The sequence below is a fragment of the Ictalurus furcatus genome, chromosome 14, assembly GCF_023375685.1.
Source record: "Ictalurus furcatus strain D&B chromosome 14, Billie_1.0, whole genome shotgun sequence".
In the NCBI taxonomy this organism is placed as follows: domain Eukaryota; kingdom Metazoa; phylum Chordata; class Actinopteri; order Siluriformes; family Ictaluridae; genus Ictalurus; species Ictalurus furcatus.
The window spans coordinates 10,360,753-10,376,937 of NC_071268.1; the positions used below are offsets into that span (position 1 = coordinate 10,360,753).

At 40.1% G+C, this 16,185-nt stretch overlaps 1 protein-coding gene across 1 annotated transcript in view; it reads right to left on the reverse strand.

Annotated features, from left to right (window-relative positions):
• spock1 (SPARC (osteonectin), cwcv and kazal like domains proteoglycan 1) overlaps positions 1–16,185 on the reverse strand; it is a 270,805-nt gene that overhangs the window by 96,539 nt on the left and 158,081 nt on the right. Inside the window, exon 4 of the mRNA XM_053641888.1 lies at positions 11,577–11,657. Coding sequence (XP_053497863.1) covers positions 11,577–11,657 — 81 coding nt within the window. The remainder of the gene's footprint in view (positions 1–11,576; positions 11,658–16,185) is intronic.

Here is a 16,185-nt window from a genome sequence, read left to right on the forward strand (position 1 = left end):
GTTAATTGCTGTAATCATTAGATGCCTCTACTGGGGAAAAATCAGCTGGTGTGGATGAAATGAGACAGATCTGTGTCCTCAAAGGCTAGCAAGAGTGCTGCCTGATATGGACACACGCAAAGCTGCCCATATTAAGTACCTTCATCAGCTGCATAATGGCATATCCACAAAATAACAGCAAAGCAAAATCACATCCAAGCATCAAGGCATGTTTCATATAAATTCACAGAAGGAGCTATAAATCAAATCCTGATAACTGAAGCAGGAAACACAAATTGACCTTACATTGGATTATATTATACAATGTCCTACTTCACTACTACAGCTCTTTGAATGCAGCGAATTCCAGCAGGAGGAAATCTCTTTTAGATGAAATAAATGTTGCAGAAACCAGAGTGCGTCACTCAGATTCAAATTACAGGCCAGTCTAATAAAACAGGATGAAAGATGTGTGGGTGGAATGTTTGGCTAATTAACAGTAAAATGCTGTCTTTAACGAGCTTTACGTAAAAGAGAGGAGAATGGTGATGTATCTCCGGAGTTAAAGAGGAGGTCTCTGCACTATGGTTGGTTGCCTCACAGTACACATCAACACACACCGACACACACCTACCCACCTGACTCAATGCTGAGAGCGGAGTGCATGAGTGCTCCCTTTTAGCAATGGTACTTGATCTAATCTATAATTACATAACATCTGCACTTTTACACATGTTTGCATAATTATACGAAGTACATTTGCAATGAGATCAGGGGACAAGGTTTTTTTTTTTTTTTCTTCCTTTTTTTCTTTATTTAAATAGAGATATGCTAGCCTGTGTGACTTTTTTTTGCGTCCCACATGATCCCGCTGTATACCTCCGTATATATCAGATGCCCTGAGAAAATTACCGGCAAGCTTTCTTTAAAATAAATAAATAAATAAATGTGCCTCCTGGCCCTGCGATGGACTGGCACCCTGTCCAGGGTGTACCCCGCCTTGTGCCCGATGCTCCCTGGGATAGGCTTCAGGTTCCCCCGTGACCCTGAAAAAGGAGTAAGCGGTAGAAGATGGATGGATGGATGGATGTACCTCCTGTTCATATCTGTATTTGTAACGGCTTAGAACACATTATCTGTGCCATCCATATTACACATTAACTATGTAGTGAAATATCAAGAGACAGAATTAAAGACAAATAACAGGAGCCGGTTATCAGAGCATGGAGAGGAAGGAAGTGGAAAAGAATCAGAGCAAGAAAGCATCTGTGTGTGTATAATTAGCTCTGACAGGTAGCTTTATCTCTCAGAGCTTCATCAGTAATTGCTGATGGAGTAAAAAAGACTTGGAGTCTTGCAAAAGGATACGGGATGCCCTCGTGGTACTCTACGGGAGAGAGCCAGATTAGTCACTACTGATTATCCACGCTGGCAAAAAAAACTCCATCTTCATCTATCTTTTGATCGCTTGCTCTATTACTTCGTATTCTTCAGTAACCATAACAAGAAGGAGAGGAAAGAGCATCACTCCAGCTTGTCTCACATTGTTGTAATAGGTGTGTAAAAGGATCTTACGAGTACTATGTAATGAGTTGTTTCTCAGAGCAGGAGGAGAAAGGTTGTGCCTTTCAGGGTAAAGTGGTGCAATGTGCCCTCCCCACCGTCCCACACAGTGAAGTAGGTTTGCAACTCTTCTTTATGTAGAAAAGTAAGCTCTTACTCAATTCCCAGCTTGTTCGCCAGTTCTTCTGGAGAGGAGAGGGGATTCTTGTCTATGTCACACAGTCAAGAATCCTCTCTCCTCTCCAGAAGAACTAGCGAACAAGCTGGGAATTGAGGAAGTTATGTGTGTTAAATTTCATCAGGTCTTTTTGCCTTCTTCTACTCAGTCATCTCTAATTAGGACAGTGACTGCAGCACCTGCAGCACAAACAATCAGCTCCTGCTCCAGTATTTAACTGATAAAGAAAGCCTTTCTGGCCTAAAAACATGCTGTTCCTTTTGATTCAAGACATCAGTGCTATCTGACCACTGACCTGGCTCAAATAAACATGGATTTGACCTGGCAACCAGAATGGCTTTGGTGCCACTGACATGGCTCTCAAATTGAACCCTAGAGTTCCATGAAACATAGCCAGGGAGACTGGGATTTTTTAATGATGTTATAATTCTGATAATCATAATGAAGTACTATCAAAGGTTTTCAAATTTAGTAACTATAGTTATATGCCTACATGACTAATCACTAACGTAAACCTTAAAACAAGTATAAATGCCAATTTGGAATAAACTGCAACTTTACTTTAGGATATAAAATGAAATTAGATGAATAGAGATGCGTGGAGATAAAAAATAAGACTAATGAAGATAACCAAAGGTGAGTTGTGATAAATGGAGTTGAGTGCCATGGAAATGACTAGAGACTAATGGAGACAAGTAGTGATAAATGAAAGTGTTTCTGCGATTTGTTCGATGCAGGGGGAAACGAGGGAACCAAGGTTGGATTAACGCACTCTCTCTCATGCCGTAGATAAAAAGACCTTTATTTTTCTTGACAAAAACAAATAATGAATAAAAACTTGTTGAAATGAAACCTTACTATTGAATTTAACGTAAAATGACTTATTGTGAATTGGCGTGCAGGAGCGTGGTCAAAAAAAGGTGTGCTTCCCAGCTCTCCATTTCCATCCGCACCTGTTGGAAGGTTAACCCACGTTATATGCACCTTCCATACCACATGTGACCCATGACCCAGGAGCAAACGCACCACCAAACCTCACAAACACAACACAATACCAAACAAACAGATCAAAAACAGCCCCAAATTCCAACTCCACAAAAAAATGGCAAAATGGCTATAACAGAAGGTGAGTGGAGATGAATGGAGATGAGTGGAGATGAGTGAAGATGAATGGAGATGAGTGGAAATGGATGGAGATGAGTAAAGTTGAAAAGATAAGCATGGAGATGAATAGAGATAAATGGAGATGAGTGGAGATTAATGGACATCAATAGAGATGAGTGGAGATGAATGGAAAAAAGTTGAGATAAATGGAGATGAGTAGAGGTGAGTGGCTATGAATGGAGATGATTGAAGATGAAGTGTAGGCATGTGGAGTGAAGATTAGTAGTGTAAAGGTGAGTGGAGATAAATGGAGATGAATAAAGGTGAATGGAGATGAAGGTGAGTGCTTACATTTATATATATATATATATATATATATATATATATATATATATATATATATAAAATAACTTAAAAAACCCTCAGGAAGAACACATTTTCCCCTCGCAGGTTAAAACTGTAGCATTGAGTAAAAGTAAAACACTTTTTTGGGAAAATCCCTTTTATAACTGTTTCCTGCATCTTTGGGTGCACATTCTCTCTACTTTTGAACAAAACTCTCTTGTGCAGTTTCAGCTGCCCGTTTTTGTGCGAGGTTTCTAATGGCTCTGTGCTAAGTGAAACTGTTAACACTATCCTACACAACTTTCTCTCAGAAATAAAAATTGGTTTCTGTGTTTCATTAACTCTGAGGATTGAGTAGGAAGTAGTGTCAATGCTACTCTTCACAGCTTTTCTAATCCATTGGTTAATTCTGCTCCAATAGAGCTGGAAGTCTCCTGAATCAACAGTATACTTGTACTTCAATCTATTTTTATGTGTAATTATTGTCATCATTATAATGTATGTTAGGAAGCTTAGTGTAATAAGCGTAATAATTTGGTTGACTGACTCCTACACTCGAAAGATTGTGCTTGACCTTTTCACTTTTGGCAGGTTATTTATTTGTATTTATGTGATATTAAATATAATTAAAATGGCCTAGCAAGTGGATTACTCAATCACACTCTCTGCCCTCTGATACAGTCCATGCTCTAGACTAATGAACTTTTTGGGGTATGGAGGCAGGACTAATTGGCAATCTAAGCAATTTGTAATATCCTGAGGCTTGCAAGCTGTCTATTGTTGAAGCAAAATAGTTTCTTCCACTTATGAGCTGATTATCACCAGGATGTTTTCACCACCACCACCACCACCACCAAATAAATAAAAAAAGAAAAGAAACATTGGAAATTGAATGGATCAAAGTGTTTACATCATATAGTACTATGGAGCCTTAATGCAAAACTGCCTTAGAAAAGAAGATATTGGCTTTCAAGAAAACAATTCAACCATGAGGGAAGAAATCAGGCAATCTCAACCTACCAGTGAACTTAAAATAACATAGCCAAGTACAGTTATGTTCATAAATTTACATACCCCTTGCAGAATCTACAAAATGTTAATAATGGGGAAAAAACCAAGGAGGATCATGATAATTGAGTCATTGATCATCCAGGTATCAACACACAGTATTAATAATGAAGCATATGTAAACTTTTAAACTGGTTCATTTGTGTAAATTCAGTTATTATTGTGTCTTGTGGACTATATGTAAACATCTGTTATGTGAAATAGCTTATTCAGGGCAGGACTAAATAAAAAAAAACATAATGCAATTTTAATGATCCCTCTTTTTTATTAGTATTAACATTTTGCAGAATCTGCAAGGGGTATGTAAATTTATGAGCACAACTATAGATGGCTGATACTCATTGTTAAATCAGTTTATTTAAAATCTAAGCTAAAAAGTCCAACTTCTAATGTAAATGCAGTCATTCATTCAACTTTGCTTTGTCCTGGTCAGGGTCATGGTGGATCCAGTGCCCATCCTAGGAACTCTGACCAGGAGGTGGGAATATTGTACACCTTGGATGGGATGCCAGTCCATCACAGGGCACTATGCATTCACATATTCACACACTTATTAACACCTAGGGGGTAATTTTGTGTAGCCAATTCACTTACAAGGAGGAAATCCACACAGGAAAAGTAATACTGATGGGATAATGTTCCTTTTGGAATTAAAAGATTTACATTTTCATTTCCAAGCCAAGTGAAATGAGACTACTGCAATACTTGTACAGATGAAACACATCAATCATAATGCTTTTATAAAATAAAATGAAGTAAATATTATAAGCATGCCAGTTTTAGTTCTCAAAACTCTTTAGGCTGCCTCTGAAGGTCTAGTAGCTTAATGGTTTGTATATTATCACAAGAAGACCCAAGGGTTTCAAAGCACTCTTAGGCATTTCTGGTTTTTAAGGGTTCTTCAGATGCTTAATGGCTAAAGCGGTTCTGCAGAAGATTTCTATGTACAATGTTTTTTCCTCAAAGACTGAAAAGGAAGAAGTGTACCTAGTATTATAACAAGCATTAAGGTGTGCAATATTATTTACTGGAAAGTTGATGTTGATGGCGTAAAGGGTATAAGCAACATGTTGCACTGTTTTTCACAAAAACACTGTGATACATGTTAAGTAAGGAATATACAGTATGTAGACATGGAAAACAGGATATACAAAAAATAGTCCATGCAAACTTGCATTATAACATTGATATTGATTGATACTGACTTTATCGTCAGACAAGGTCTGAAATTTTTTCTTGCGTGAAAGTATGTTTCGTCACAATTATTACTACATAAATCACTAGACATTTACAAGCACATACTGTACAAAACAAGTACAACAAATACACATTACACACACAAAAACGCATTCCAATCAGTGTAGTTCTTATTTTGTGTGCCGTATTCACACAAACCTTGCACCGATGGTCAGATGGTAAAAGATAGTGGTGCACCGTAATGGCATTTTCGGGTTTTGGCCAAAAGAGAAAAAAGGCCGAAAATATATGCCACCATGCCCCGCCTCTTAGTGCTCGGTGCTCAGACTTCACTCTCGATCTAGCCGACGGTTATCGGTGCATTGCAACATCACTAGATCCGCGATTTAAAGAACATTATTTTGACACGGAGAAAAAGTAGAGTGCACGGGAGATGATACAGGCAGAGCTGGAGAGGATGAATGCATCTGCTGAAGGACCGACGCACAGCACAGAGCAAAGTGTGCCTATCCACAGCAGTGCTGCAACAAGCGCAGCTACGCTTTCCATTGCTTGTGCGGATTGCACGCAGGTATTTAACTGCCCCAAGCACCAGCACAGAGTGAAAGACTATTCACTGCAGCAGGCCCGGACTGGCCATCAGGAGCACCGCGAGAATTCCCGGTGGTATGACCGCTTCTCTGGTGTTTTTTTTGTTGTTCTTTTTTAAAAACAGAGGATGGAGAAGAAGCAGAGAGGATTGAGAGGAAGCAGAAAGAATGGAGAGGAAGCAGAGAGGATTGAGAGGAAGCAGAAAGAATGGAGAGGAAGCAGAGAGGAAGCAGAGGAAGTAGAGAGGATGGAGAGGAAGCAGAGAGGATTGAGAGGAAGTAGAGAGGATGGAGAGGAAGTAGAGAGGATGGAGAGGAAGCAGAGAGAGTGGAGAGGAAGCACAGAGGATGCAGAGGAAGTAGAGAGGATTGAGAGGAAGTAGAGAGGATTGAGAGGAAGCAGAGAGGATGGAGAGGAAGCAGCCAGGTAGAGCAGAGAGGGAAAGGGCACGCAAAATATGCTAAAAGACAGCATTATCTACTGTATAGATATAATACTAAGTAATTTAGCACACAAATATCCAAATTTATTATTTTAAATGTTGAAATTACACATACATCTAGGGCAAGCAACAACAACAACAACAACCACTTTTCAAAGCTGTGAGTCATAAAAGGTAATATCAAGTTAAATATTAGGATTTTTCTAAATAGATATTGTCATGATGAAGTTAGTATTGCGCTAACAGATATTTAGGCAATGTAGAAAATGATGTCTGCCCATATGTGAGGCTGAAAAAAACCCAAAACTTTTTTCTCCTATTTTTCACAATAAGATAGAGAGTCAACCTGGAACTAGTTCTGTGTAGTGGTCACACTTCAGGGTCAACCTGAGACGACAGAGAGAGGTACATTAAGAGAAATTAAATAGCCTTTAATATATTTGTATGAAATATAGTATGGTTAAACCTCAGGTATTTTAAGTATTTTTAAGTCTCATTAAAAAAAACAAAAACATTGCCCTAATGTGATGCTTTCTGTGCTCACAATATTACAGTGAGGTTTAACAGTTTTCATTTTTCAACAATGTGAAGACAGTCTGTTCATAGTATACATGAAAAATGGGCAAAAAAAAAAGTGTCTTTTGTTTACCTCTCTTCTGCATGTAATGTACTTTTGTGAGTGAAAAGTAGAGAGTTAGTGGCAGCTTTGCACTTCTGGTGTTTGTTAAATGTTTGGCATACCCATGTAAGCTGATATAAATTAGGACTGCTTCACTACCTCTAGGTTGCTTGTTTATGTTTTTATGGGATGGCCTCACAGTGTGTAATAAATTGAATTTAAGAAAGAAAAAATAGGGCTGTCAGTGGTTTCAAAATTTGTTGTGGATGTATGGGGCCTGGATGAGTGTGAGACTCTCGGCCTAAAATTATGTCCCAGTCCGGCCCTGGAGTAATGTATCTCATGTTCTTGATGAGAAGAGGAACCATCTCTCCTGCCAGAAAGCTGAGCAACTTTTGTTCTTGAAGAGAAACCTGCCACTTTTGCTTAAATAGAAAGCAGTCCAATTTGCTCTGTGCATAGCAATTACATTAAAATTCGTGTAGCCCGGCAAAACGTCGTTCTTGACTTGAGGCGACATCTGTTGTTTACAGTTTGAGGTTGGTTTTAGTTCTATTGCTGCTGTTTTGCACAATAATCTTTAATTAATGTGGAAATACGTTTACATAAGCAGAACAGAGGGCTAGTTCATTACTTGACTGCTGTTTTGCATATCATAATCGTTTTCTAGAACTTTACATTATTTGGATAATTGGATAAAAATAATCTGTTAAATTTGATTGTTACAGAACTGAATGAAGAATAATATATTTAATATTGTTTTTTTTTGTTTTGGTGTGTTAATTTCAGTAAAAGTATGGTCATTTTATTTGGATTTGTAGTTTTTCAATTCAGATCCATTAAATTCATGAAAAAAGTCTACTATTAATACAATTATACAAAAAAAATTTTTTATATGGGTTTAAAAAAAAAATCAGTTTTGGATTTCGGCCCAAAATTTTCCTTTCGGTGCATCAGTAACCCAGAGCCTGGCAATGCTAGGGCTTGAACCCCCTGACCTTCTGATCAGTAACCCAGAGCCTGGCAATGCTAGGGCTTGAACCCCCTGACCTTCTGATCAGTAACCCAGAGACTGGCAGTGCTGGGGTTTGAACCCATGACCTTCCGATTAGTAACCCAGAGCCAGGCAGTGCTGAGGTTTGAACCCATGACCTTCCAATCAGTAACCCAGAGCCTGGCAGTACTGGGGCTTGAACCCCCGACCTTCCGATCAGTAACCAATCTCCAGCAAAGTCTTTCGGCTGTACAGGTGTGGGAGTGGTGCTTATTGTGCCACCCACATCCAAACTCCAACTTCCACATGTGATAGGAGATTGCATCTCCAAACATGATCCAAACAGGCCAATACTCCACGGTATCAAAACCGGGAGTAGGACTTTCCAGGCAGTCATCCTTCCACTTTTACATGAGCCGTAATCAAACAAACAAACATTCAACAATAAAGATTAAACAATTAATAAATGATCTATAAACAATCGCTCCCTCACCAGCATCTCTATTTCTCTTTCTCTTGGAATTAATAAAGGCAAAAAATGCCTATGCTACAGAGAAACAGAAAGTGGAAAATGTAATCCATCCTGAAGACTTTCCCATGACAGAAAGCTTAAAAGTTACAGCTTTAGCTCTGTTACAAAGAGCTGACACTGGATACTCTTTCCAAAATCTTCACCTTATCAAAGATCACACGCATTTTCCAACCCATTTATCTGGATCATCTGACATACAAATCCCTGTATGGCATAACTTATTAGAATGAGTACATTAATATGAATGTGTGATTTATCTTACAGCCAGAACTACTGTCAGAGCTGCTATTATAGAAAATGAAAAATGAAAATGAATCAACATCTGACTAATCAGTATTGAGAGTTCAACAGATTATTAATATTCTTTTCAATTTCAATTCAATTTTATTTGCATAGGACTTTTAACAATGGACATTGCCTCAAAGCAGCTTTACAGAAACATTTAAGTGTGTGAATTTATCCCTATTGAGCAAGCCGGTGGCAATGGTGACAAGGAAAAACTCCCTAAGATGAAATGAGGAAGAAACCTTGAGAGGAACCAGACTCAAAAGGGAACCCGTCCTCATCTGGGTAAATACGGATAGTGTGAAAGTAAAGGAAAGTTCATTATAGTTTTTATATGAAATCTGTTTATTGAACTAGTCCACTGTTCACTAAAGGAGACTTGAGTGTAAAACTGCATGTGGTAATTGCAGTCCCAAAGCCATAGCAGCAACCGTAGTCCCAGCAACCACAGTGAAAATGTCCATGTGGAATTGAGGTCCAAAACCATTTCCATGGTACTTCAAGCGGTATATTAATAATAGATTATTAATAGAAAATAAACCCATAGAAGTGACACTGAACTGTAAAGTAACCTTGCATCAGGTAGCCTTGTTAGCAATATTTGCCAGATTGTTTGCCATTTGAGTGAGCCTGAGTCATCTTACACAGGGTCATGGGGAAGCCTGGAACCTTTTCCAGGGAAGTCTAGGGACAAGGCGAGGGACACCCTGGATGGGCTGCCAACCTATCACAGGGCACAATCACACACCCATTCACACACTATGGACAATTTGGAAACACCAATCAGCCTACAACACATGGACTGTGGAAGGAAACCGAAGGAAACCCCCAAAGCATGCAAGCATGCAAACTCCACACACACAGGGCAGAGGCAGGATTCGAAACCTCAACCCCAGAGGTGCGAGGCAAAAGTGCTAACAACTAAGCCCCCCTCATACTGTTCATGTTAATCATATCTTGTTTTCTTACATAAAGCAATGCAACATGAGATTTCACCTGCATGATCATTTTTTTTAAAAAGTAGCACCGTGGCAGGTATTGGGGTCAGAGGTCACATAAGGAATTATGCCTTTTCTCTCTAGGTTGCCTCTCTGTGGGTTAATTAGATCAGCCCATACAACATAGCTGGCAGTATGATCCACACACCTGGCTCGTAAATGGCCCACACACATCTGCTAGAATAGTGACCCATTGGCTTTCCAATGCTTTCTCTCTCAATTTTTGCACCTTCTTCGTATTCTTCTCAGAAAAGCAAATGAGAAGGTAATCGCATGCTTTCAGACAGAGACCCTGTTGCAGTGAAGAGCAGTCGTTCTCTTTCATACATCTTGCTTTTGTGTCAAACAAAACATTTGTTGCTTCGACTGCAATCACCAAACATTTACACGACTCAAGTCTCGGTATGCAATGACATTCACCGCTGCTGCAAACTTGGCCTTTAGAAGTACTTGAATATCAGCATAATTCTGTCTGAAAACAACAAATATGTATAAGACATCTCTACAATTCCAAAGCTATGTTTCATTTGTACAGCACTCTTAACAACAGAGACACACAGATCATCAGAAAGCTAGATGCAGACCTTGATCCCTAATCAAAACTAGACTCAAAGGAAACCCATCCTCTTCTGGGTAAGTGGTTTTATAATCTTTTTAGAAATGTAGTGTAACTTAAGTGTTACTGAACTGACACTGATCGCTGGAGGAAGTAGTAGGCTCTCTGCTACATTTTACTCTGACTCAAACATTTAACCCCCCACACACTCTCTCTCTCTCTCTCATTCTCTCTCTCTGCAGTAAGGAGGTCAAGTGCCCTAATCATACCTAATTAATCTTAGGCACAACTGTGGTTCCTGAACTCCAGGGGTGAAATGTCAGCACTTTTCCCACTCAGCACAGAGTGTCCCAGTTACTGCTGAGTGGGGCTATAGTCACCATCACAACACAGTTCAAATTTCAAAGAACATTGCAGAACATACAGCCGTCAAATCCAGTTCTAAACCCATCAGTAATGCATTCATTCAGGTGAACAAGAGGAGTCCAAAAGTTTGAGCCTAATACCAAGAGTTGTCAGTGATTATAACAAATGCAATGAAATGGAAATGTTTCTTGAGTTGTAGCGTCAGTTCTTGAATTTTAAGTTCTGTTTTATAAGGTTTCGAGTGAGTTCTTGAGTTGTACAGTCAGTTCTTTGGTTTTAAATCAGTTTTTGAGTTTTCGACTGTTTTTGAGTTATGGAGTCAGTGCTTAAATCAGTTCTTGAGTCAGGCCTTGAGTTGTAAAGTCAGTTTTTGAGTCAGTTCTTGAGTTTTTCAGTCAGTTCTTGAGTTGTAGAGCCAGTTCTTGAGCCATGGAGTCAGTTCCCAAGTTCTCGAGTCTCTCCTTGAGTTTTGGAGCAAGTTCTTGATATGTGACAACTCCTACGTTAAGCAAGCTTTACTACTCGGTCATTGCTGAACAATTCCTAAACAGAACTCAGATCTCATGTGAGATCTCATCTTTACTACGTGCATGAAGCACATTTAATGTTCACTCCACCTTCTAACAGCTAATAGGCAGACACACACGCACACACACACACACACACACACACACGGTCATTTATTTCATATAAGACAGAGAGTGTTCATTTCATAGAACACTACAGCACTATGTGTGTAATATATCCAGAGTAACTCACCCTCATCAGTCCTCCATTTAGCCTGCGCTGGGTGTGTTTTGGATCCTAGTTCCCCATGTCTCCTGGGCCTGTTTTCTGGCTCTGTGGAACAAACAGAACCATTAGAACCACTGCTGTTCAACCAAACAGGGCCACTGGAACTTTGGCATGACCTTGGCTAGTTTGGTTATTTCTACCTTGTTGTTTCAGTTCAGTTCAGTTTCTGTTAATACTAACCAGTGATCCCTTTGTGACTGAGCTTCTACTTCCATGTCTAGCATGGTTTCCTGGTTGTTAACCCTCACCTGTATCACTATCATCTAATATTTTATTTTATTCCATGGACATTCAAAAGAATGTGGGAATTTATATATATTTATGTGATGCTAATAGTGCTAATAGTGTGTCTTTTTCAGTGTATTAAAATTTGCATTCATAGTAACACTGTTTTGAATGCTATTAAGACACGAAAAAAAAAAGGTTTCTTCTGTTTGGAAAAGAGCTGAGCTTTTGTGATGTAATGTTACCCGCATCAGGGACAGTGATCTTTTATTTATTTATTTATTTCCTTTCTTAAAACAAATCCAAACATTGAACACGTTTTTAAGCTCTATGATAAGCTCTTAAAAGTATTTTAGATCAGATTGCTTTTCTCTTGACTTTATTTACATATGTGACCTTGAAGTCATCCAAAAGTAATCAGATTACATTCATTTCATATTGTGACACTTGGATTACGTTACTGATTACAATTTTTATTAAGTAATTTGCAACTGCGATTCCCACCATGTCCCTGTGTGTGCGGAGTTTGCATGTACTCCCCGTGCTGTGGGGGTTTCTTCCGGGTACTCCGGTTTCCTCTCCCAGTCGAAAGACCTGCATGATAGGCTGATTGGCATGTCCAAAGTGTCCGTAGTGTATGAATGGGTGTGTGAATGTGTATGTGATTGTGCCCTGCGATGGATTGGCACCCTGTCCAGGGTGTACCCCGCCTTGTGCCCGATGCTCCCTGGGATAGGCCCCAGGTTTCCCCGTGACCCTGAAGAAGGATAAGCGATATAGAAGATGGATGGAATTTGCAACTGTAACGGATTTTTTTTTTTTTTTAAAATAACCCTCCCAACCCGGTCCATAACTGCATGTTGATTTGGAAGGACACAGCCGCCAATCATCTAGCTTTCCTACTGCCACATTTTTTACTCTGCCTTTCTCTCTGTCTCTCTCCATCCTCACCTGCCTGTTTGTTGTCACTCAGTCCTGCTGTGCTGAGAGCTGGATGTCCACAGCCAAACAAATAGAACAAACCCTAAACCAATTTCCCCAATATTAGTTCATTCAATCCGATCTTGCCTGGAGCATCTGTGTGTGTGTGTGTGTCCAAATACAGAGCAGCACTACCAGTAAAAGAGACAATCCAAAGCAATCCTCATTTACTTTAAATAGCTCTCTCTCTCTCTCTCTCTCTCTCTCTCTTTCTCTCTCCCTCTCTCTGTCTCTCTCTCTCCTCTCACTCCTGGATTGATTGATTTTGTGGTTAATCTCAGGTGCCGGCTTGCACATTGCTTGTTTTTCAAGTGTCTCTTGCAAATTGATAGGACTGCACAAAGAAAATCAATTTACCAACACACACAAGCGCACGCGCATACACACCTGATTCTGCTCTTGTCCTTTGTTGTACTGAAGACTGAGAACTCGGACACTGCGGGATAATACAGCTTTTGTGTTGTTGTGGGTCAACTTTGAGGAATTCTACTCTATATGCAATGAGATGTGACACTGCGTTTCCTGTGTAGATTATGATTAAATGAGTGACATCATTTAATCAATTTTCAATGTTTCCAACACCAATTTGGAAGGCTTTTCACACATAGGACCAAATCTGGGCTTGTTTGGGGGAGGGGCTTATCATCTCAGAAAAACATTCCTTCTTAACAGTGGCTTGATTGCACAAGACCACACATTACATTTGTGCAAACAGGTTTGCAAAGTGGTAGGCACTAGCTTCATCCATTGTTCATTCATTGGTACCAACAATAAAACAGGCAGTATGTTTACATGGACAACAATAATCTGATATTAACCTGATTAAGACGATACTCTGATTAAGAAACTAGCATGTAAACAGCGATTTCTGATTACTTTAATCCAACTAAAGTCATACTCGAAGTAAACACAAATCGAATTAAGACATGTGGAGTATTCCTGTTTTAGTCACATTATGGAAGGGTATTACAGACATGTACACACCTTAATCACACTATTAACGCCGTGTGAGAGTTTTCACCACATTTTTGACAGGGCACGTACACACACGGCAGTGCTCAACCGTTTTACGGTAAATAAGAGAGCACGGCTGCATCTGAAACCTATAATGTATATCAGCTACTATATAGTAGGTACATACATGGCAAATTGAACCAATCCATACATCATGCAGACTGACTCATGGTTCGGTTACATTGAACTCCAGACCATTGTCTTCAAGTTCTCTGGACTGCTCCTGGAATTGAAACCAGTGCTCACATTTCACTAAAAGTAGCAAACTCTGGGTTAAAAAAAAAAATCTGGGAAAAACTCTATAAAAATTATAATATAAAATTATGATATTTATTCTCAAGTTTTAGATATGAGGAAACTGTTTGACTGGCATCTTAAACTGAATGGGTTTAATCCAAACCTCAGTAACTCAAATAATTAGGTTTACAAATAAATGCCTTCAACCTAATGATCATTTTAATGTGTTCCATCAGAGGAGCACAAGTTCAGAGATTAAAATGTCTCCTATTGTAAATAAACCAAATTATTATTGTACCTATTATTGAACTTTAATAATGATACGCCTAATATTTGAATATTTGGATTATGTGGTCTCTGGATGCAACTTTGAGAAGAACTGCTCTATGAGAAAATATTAATTGCATGTCACTGAAATAAATCTAACAATTTGGTTACAAAGCTGGTATGCCTAAGCCTTAGGCTGTCTTCCCACTAGACATTTTGGGATAGAAAAAATGCTGCTAGGAGTCATTTTTTGCTAAGATGCAAAAAAAAAAAAAAAAGAACGAAGATCTGCCCAATAATTGTCATGGAAATCTCTATCATCCAACTTGCTACTGTGATCCAGTATTTTTACAGATCACTGTCCCAAGATATCGCTCACAGATCACTGTCCTTCACAGTTCCCTGCTTCTCACAGATCCCTGTCCTTCACAGATCCCTGTCCTTCACAGATCCCAGTCTCTCACAGATCCCTGTCCTTCACAGATCCCTGTCCTTCACAGATCCCTGTTTCTCACAGATCCCTGTCCTTCACAGATCCCTGTTTCTCACAGATCCCTGTCCTTCACAGATCCCAGTCTCTCACAGATCCCTGTCCTTCACAGATCCCTATCCTTCAAAGATTGTGACTTTCGTGCTTCAAAAGTCCTTCGCAGATCCTTGTTTCTTTGAGATCCTTGTCTCTCACAGATCCCTGTCCTTCACAGATCCTTGTTTCTCACAGATCCCTGTCTCTCACAGAGCCCCACCTTCACAGATCCCTGTCCTTCACAGATCCCTGTTTCTCACAGATCCCCTGTCTTTCACTCATCCCTGTCCTTCACTCATCCCTGTCCTTCACAGATCCCTGTTTCTCACAGATCCCTGTCCTTCACAGATCCCTGTTTCTCACAGATCCCTGTCCTTCACAGATCCCAGTCTCTCACAGATCCCTGTCCTTCACAGATCCTTGTTTCTCACAGATCCCTGTCTCTCACAGAGCCCCACCTTGACAGATCCCTGTCTCTCACAGAGCCCCACCTTCACAGATCCCTGTCCTTCACAGATCCCTGTTTCTCACAGATCCCCTGTCTTTCACTCATCCCTGTCCTTCACAGATCCCTGTTTCTCACAGATCCCTGTCCTTCACAGATCCCTGTTTCTCACAGATTCCTGTCCTTCACAGATCCCTGTTTCTCACAGATCCCTGTCCTTCAAAGATTGTGACTTTCGTGCTTCAAAAGTCCTTCGCAGATCTTTGTTTCTTCGAGATCCCTGTCTCTCACAGAGCCCCACCTTCACAGATCCCTGTCCTTCACAGATCCCTGTTTCTCACAGATCCCTGTCCTTCAAAGATTGTGACGTTCGTGCTCAAAAGTCCTTCGCAGATCTTTGTTTCTTCGAGATCCCTGTCTCTCACAGAGCCCCACCTTCACAGATCCCAGTCTCTCACAGATCCCTGTCCTTCACAGATCCCTGTTTCTCACAGATCCCTGTCCTTCAAAGATTGTGACTTTCGTGCTTCAAAAGTCCTTCGCAGATCTTTGTTTCTTCGAGATCCCTGTCTCTCACAGAGCCCCACCTTCACAGATCCCTGTCTCACACAGAGCCCCACCTTCACAGATCCCTGTCCTTCACAGATCCCTGTTTCTCACAGATCCCCTGTCCTTCACTCATCCCTGTCCTTCACAGATCCCTGTCCTTCACAGATCCCAGTCTCTCACAGATCCCTGTCCTTCACAGATCCTTGTTTCTCACAGATCCCTGTCCTTCACAGATCCCTGTTTCTCACAGATCCCTGTCCTTCACAGATCCCTGTTTCTCACAGATCCCTGTCCTTCAAAGATTGTGACTTTCGTGCTTCAAAAGTCCT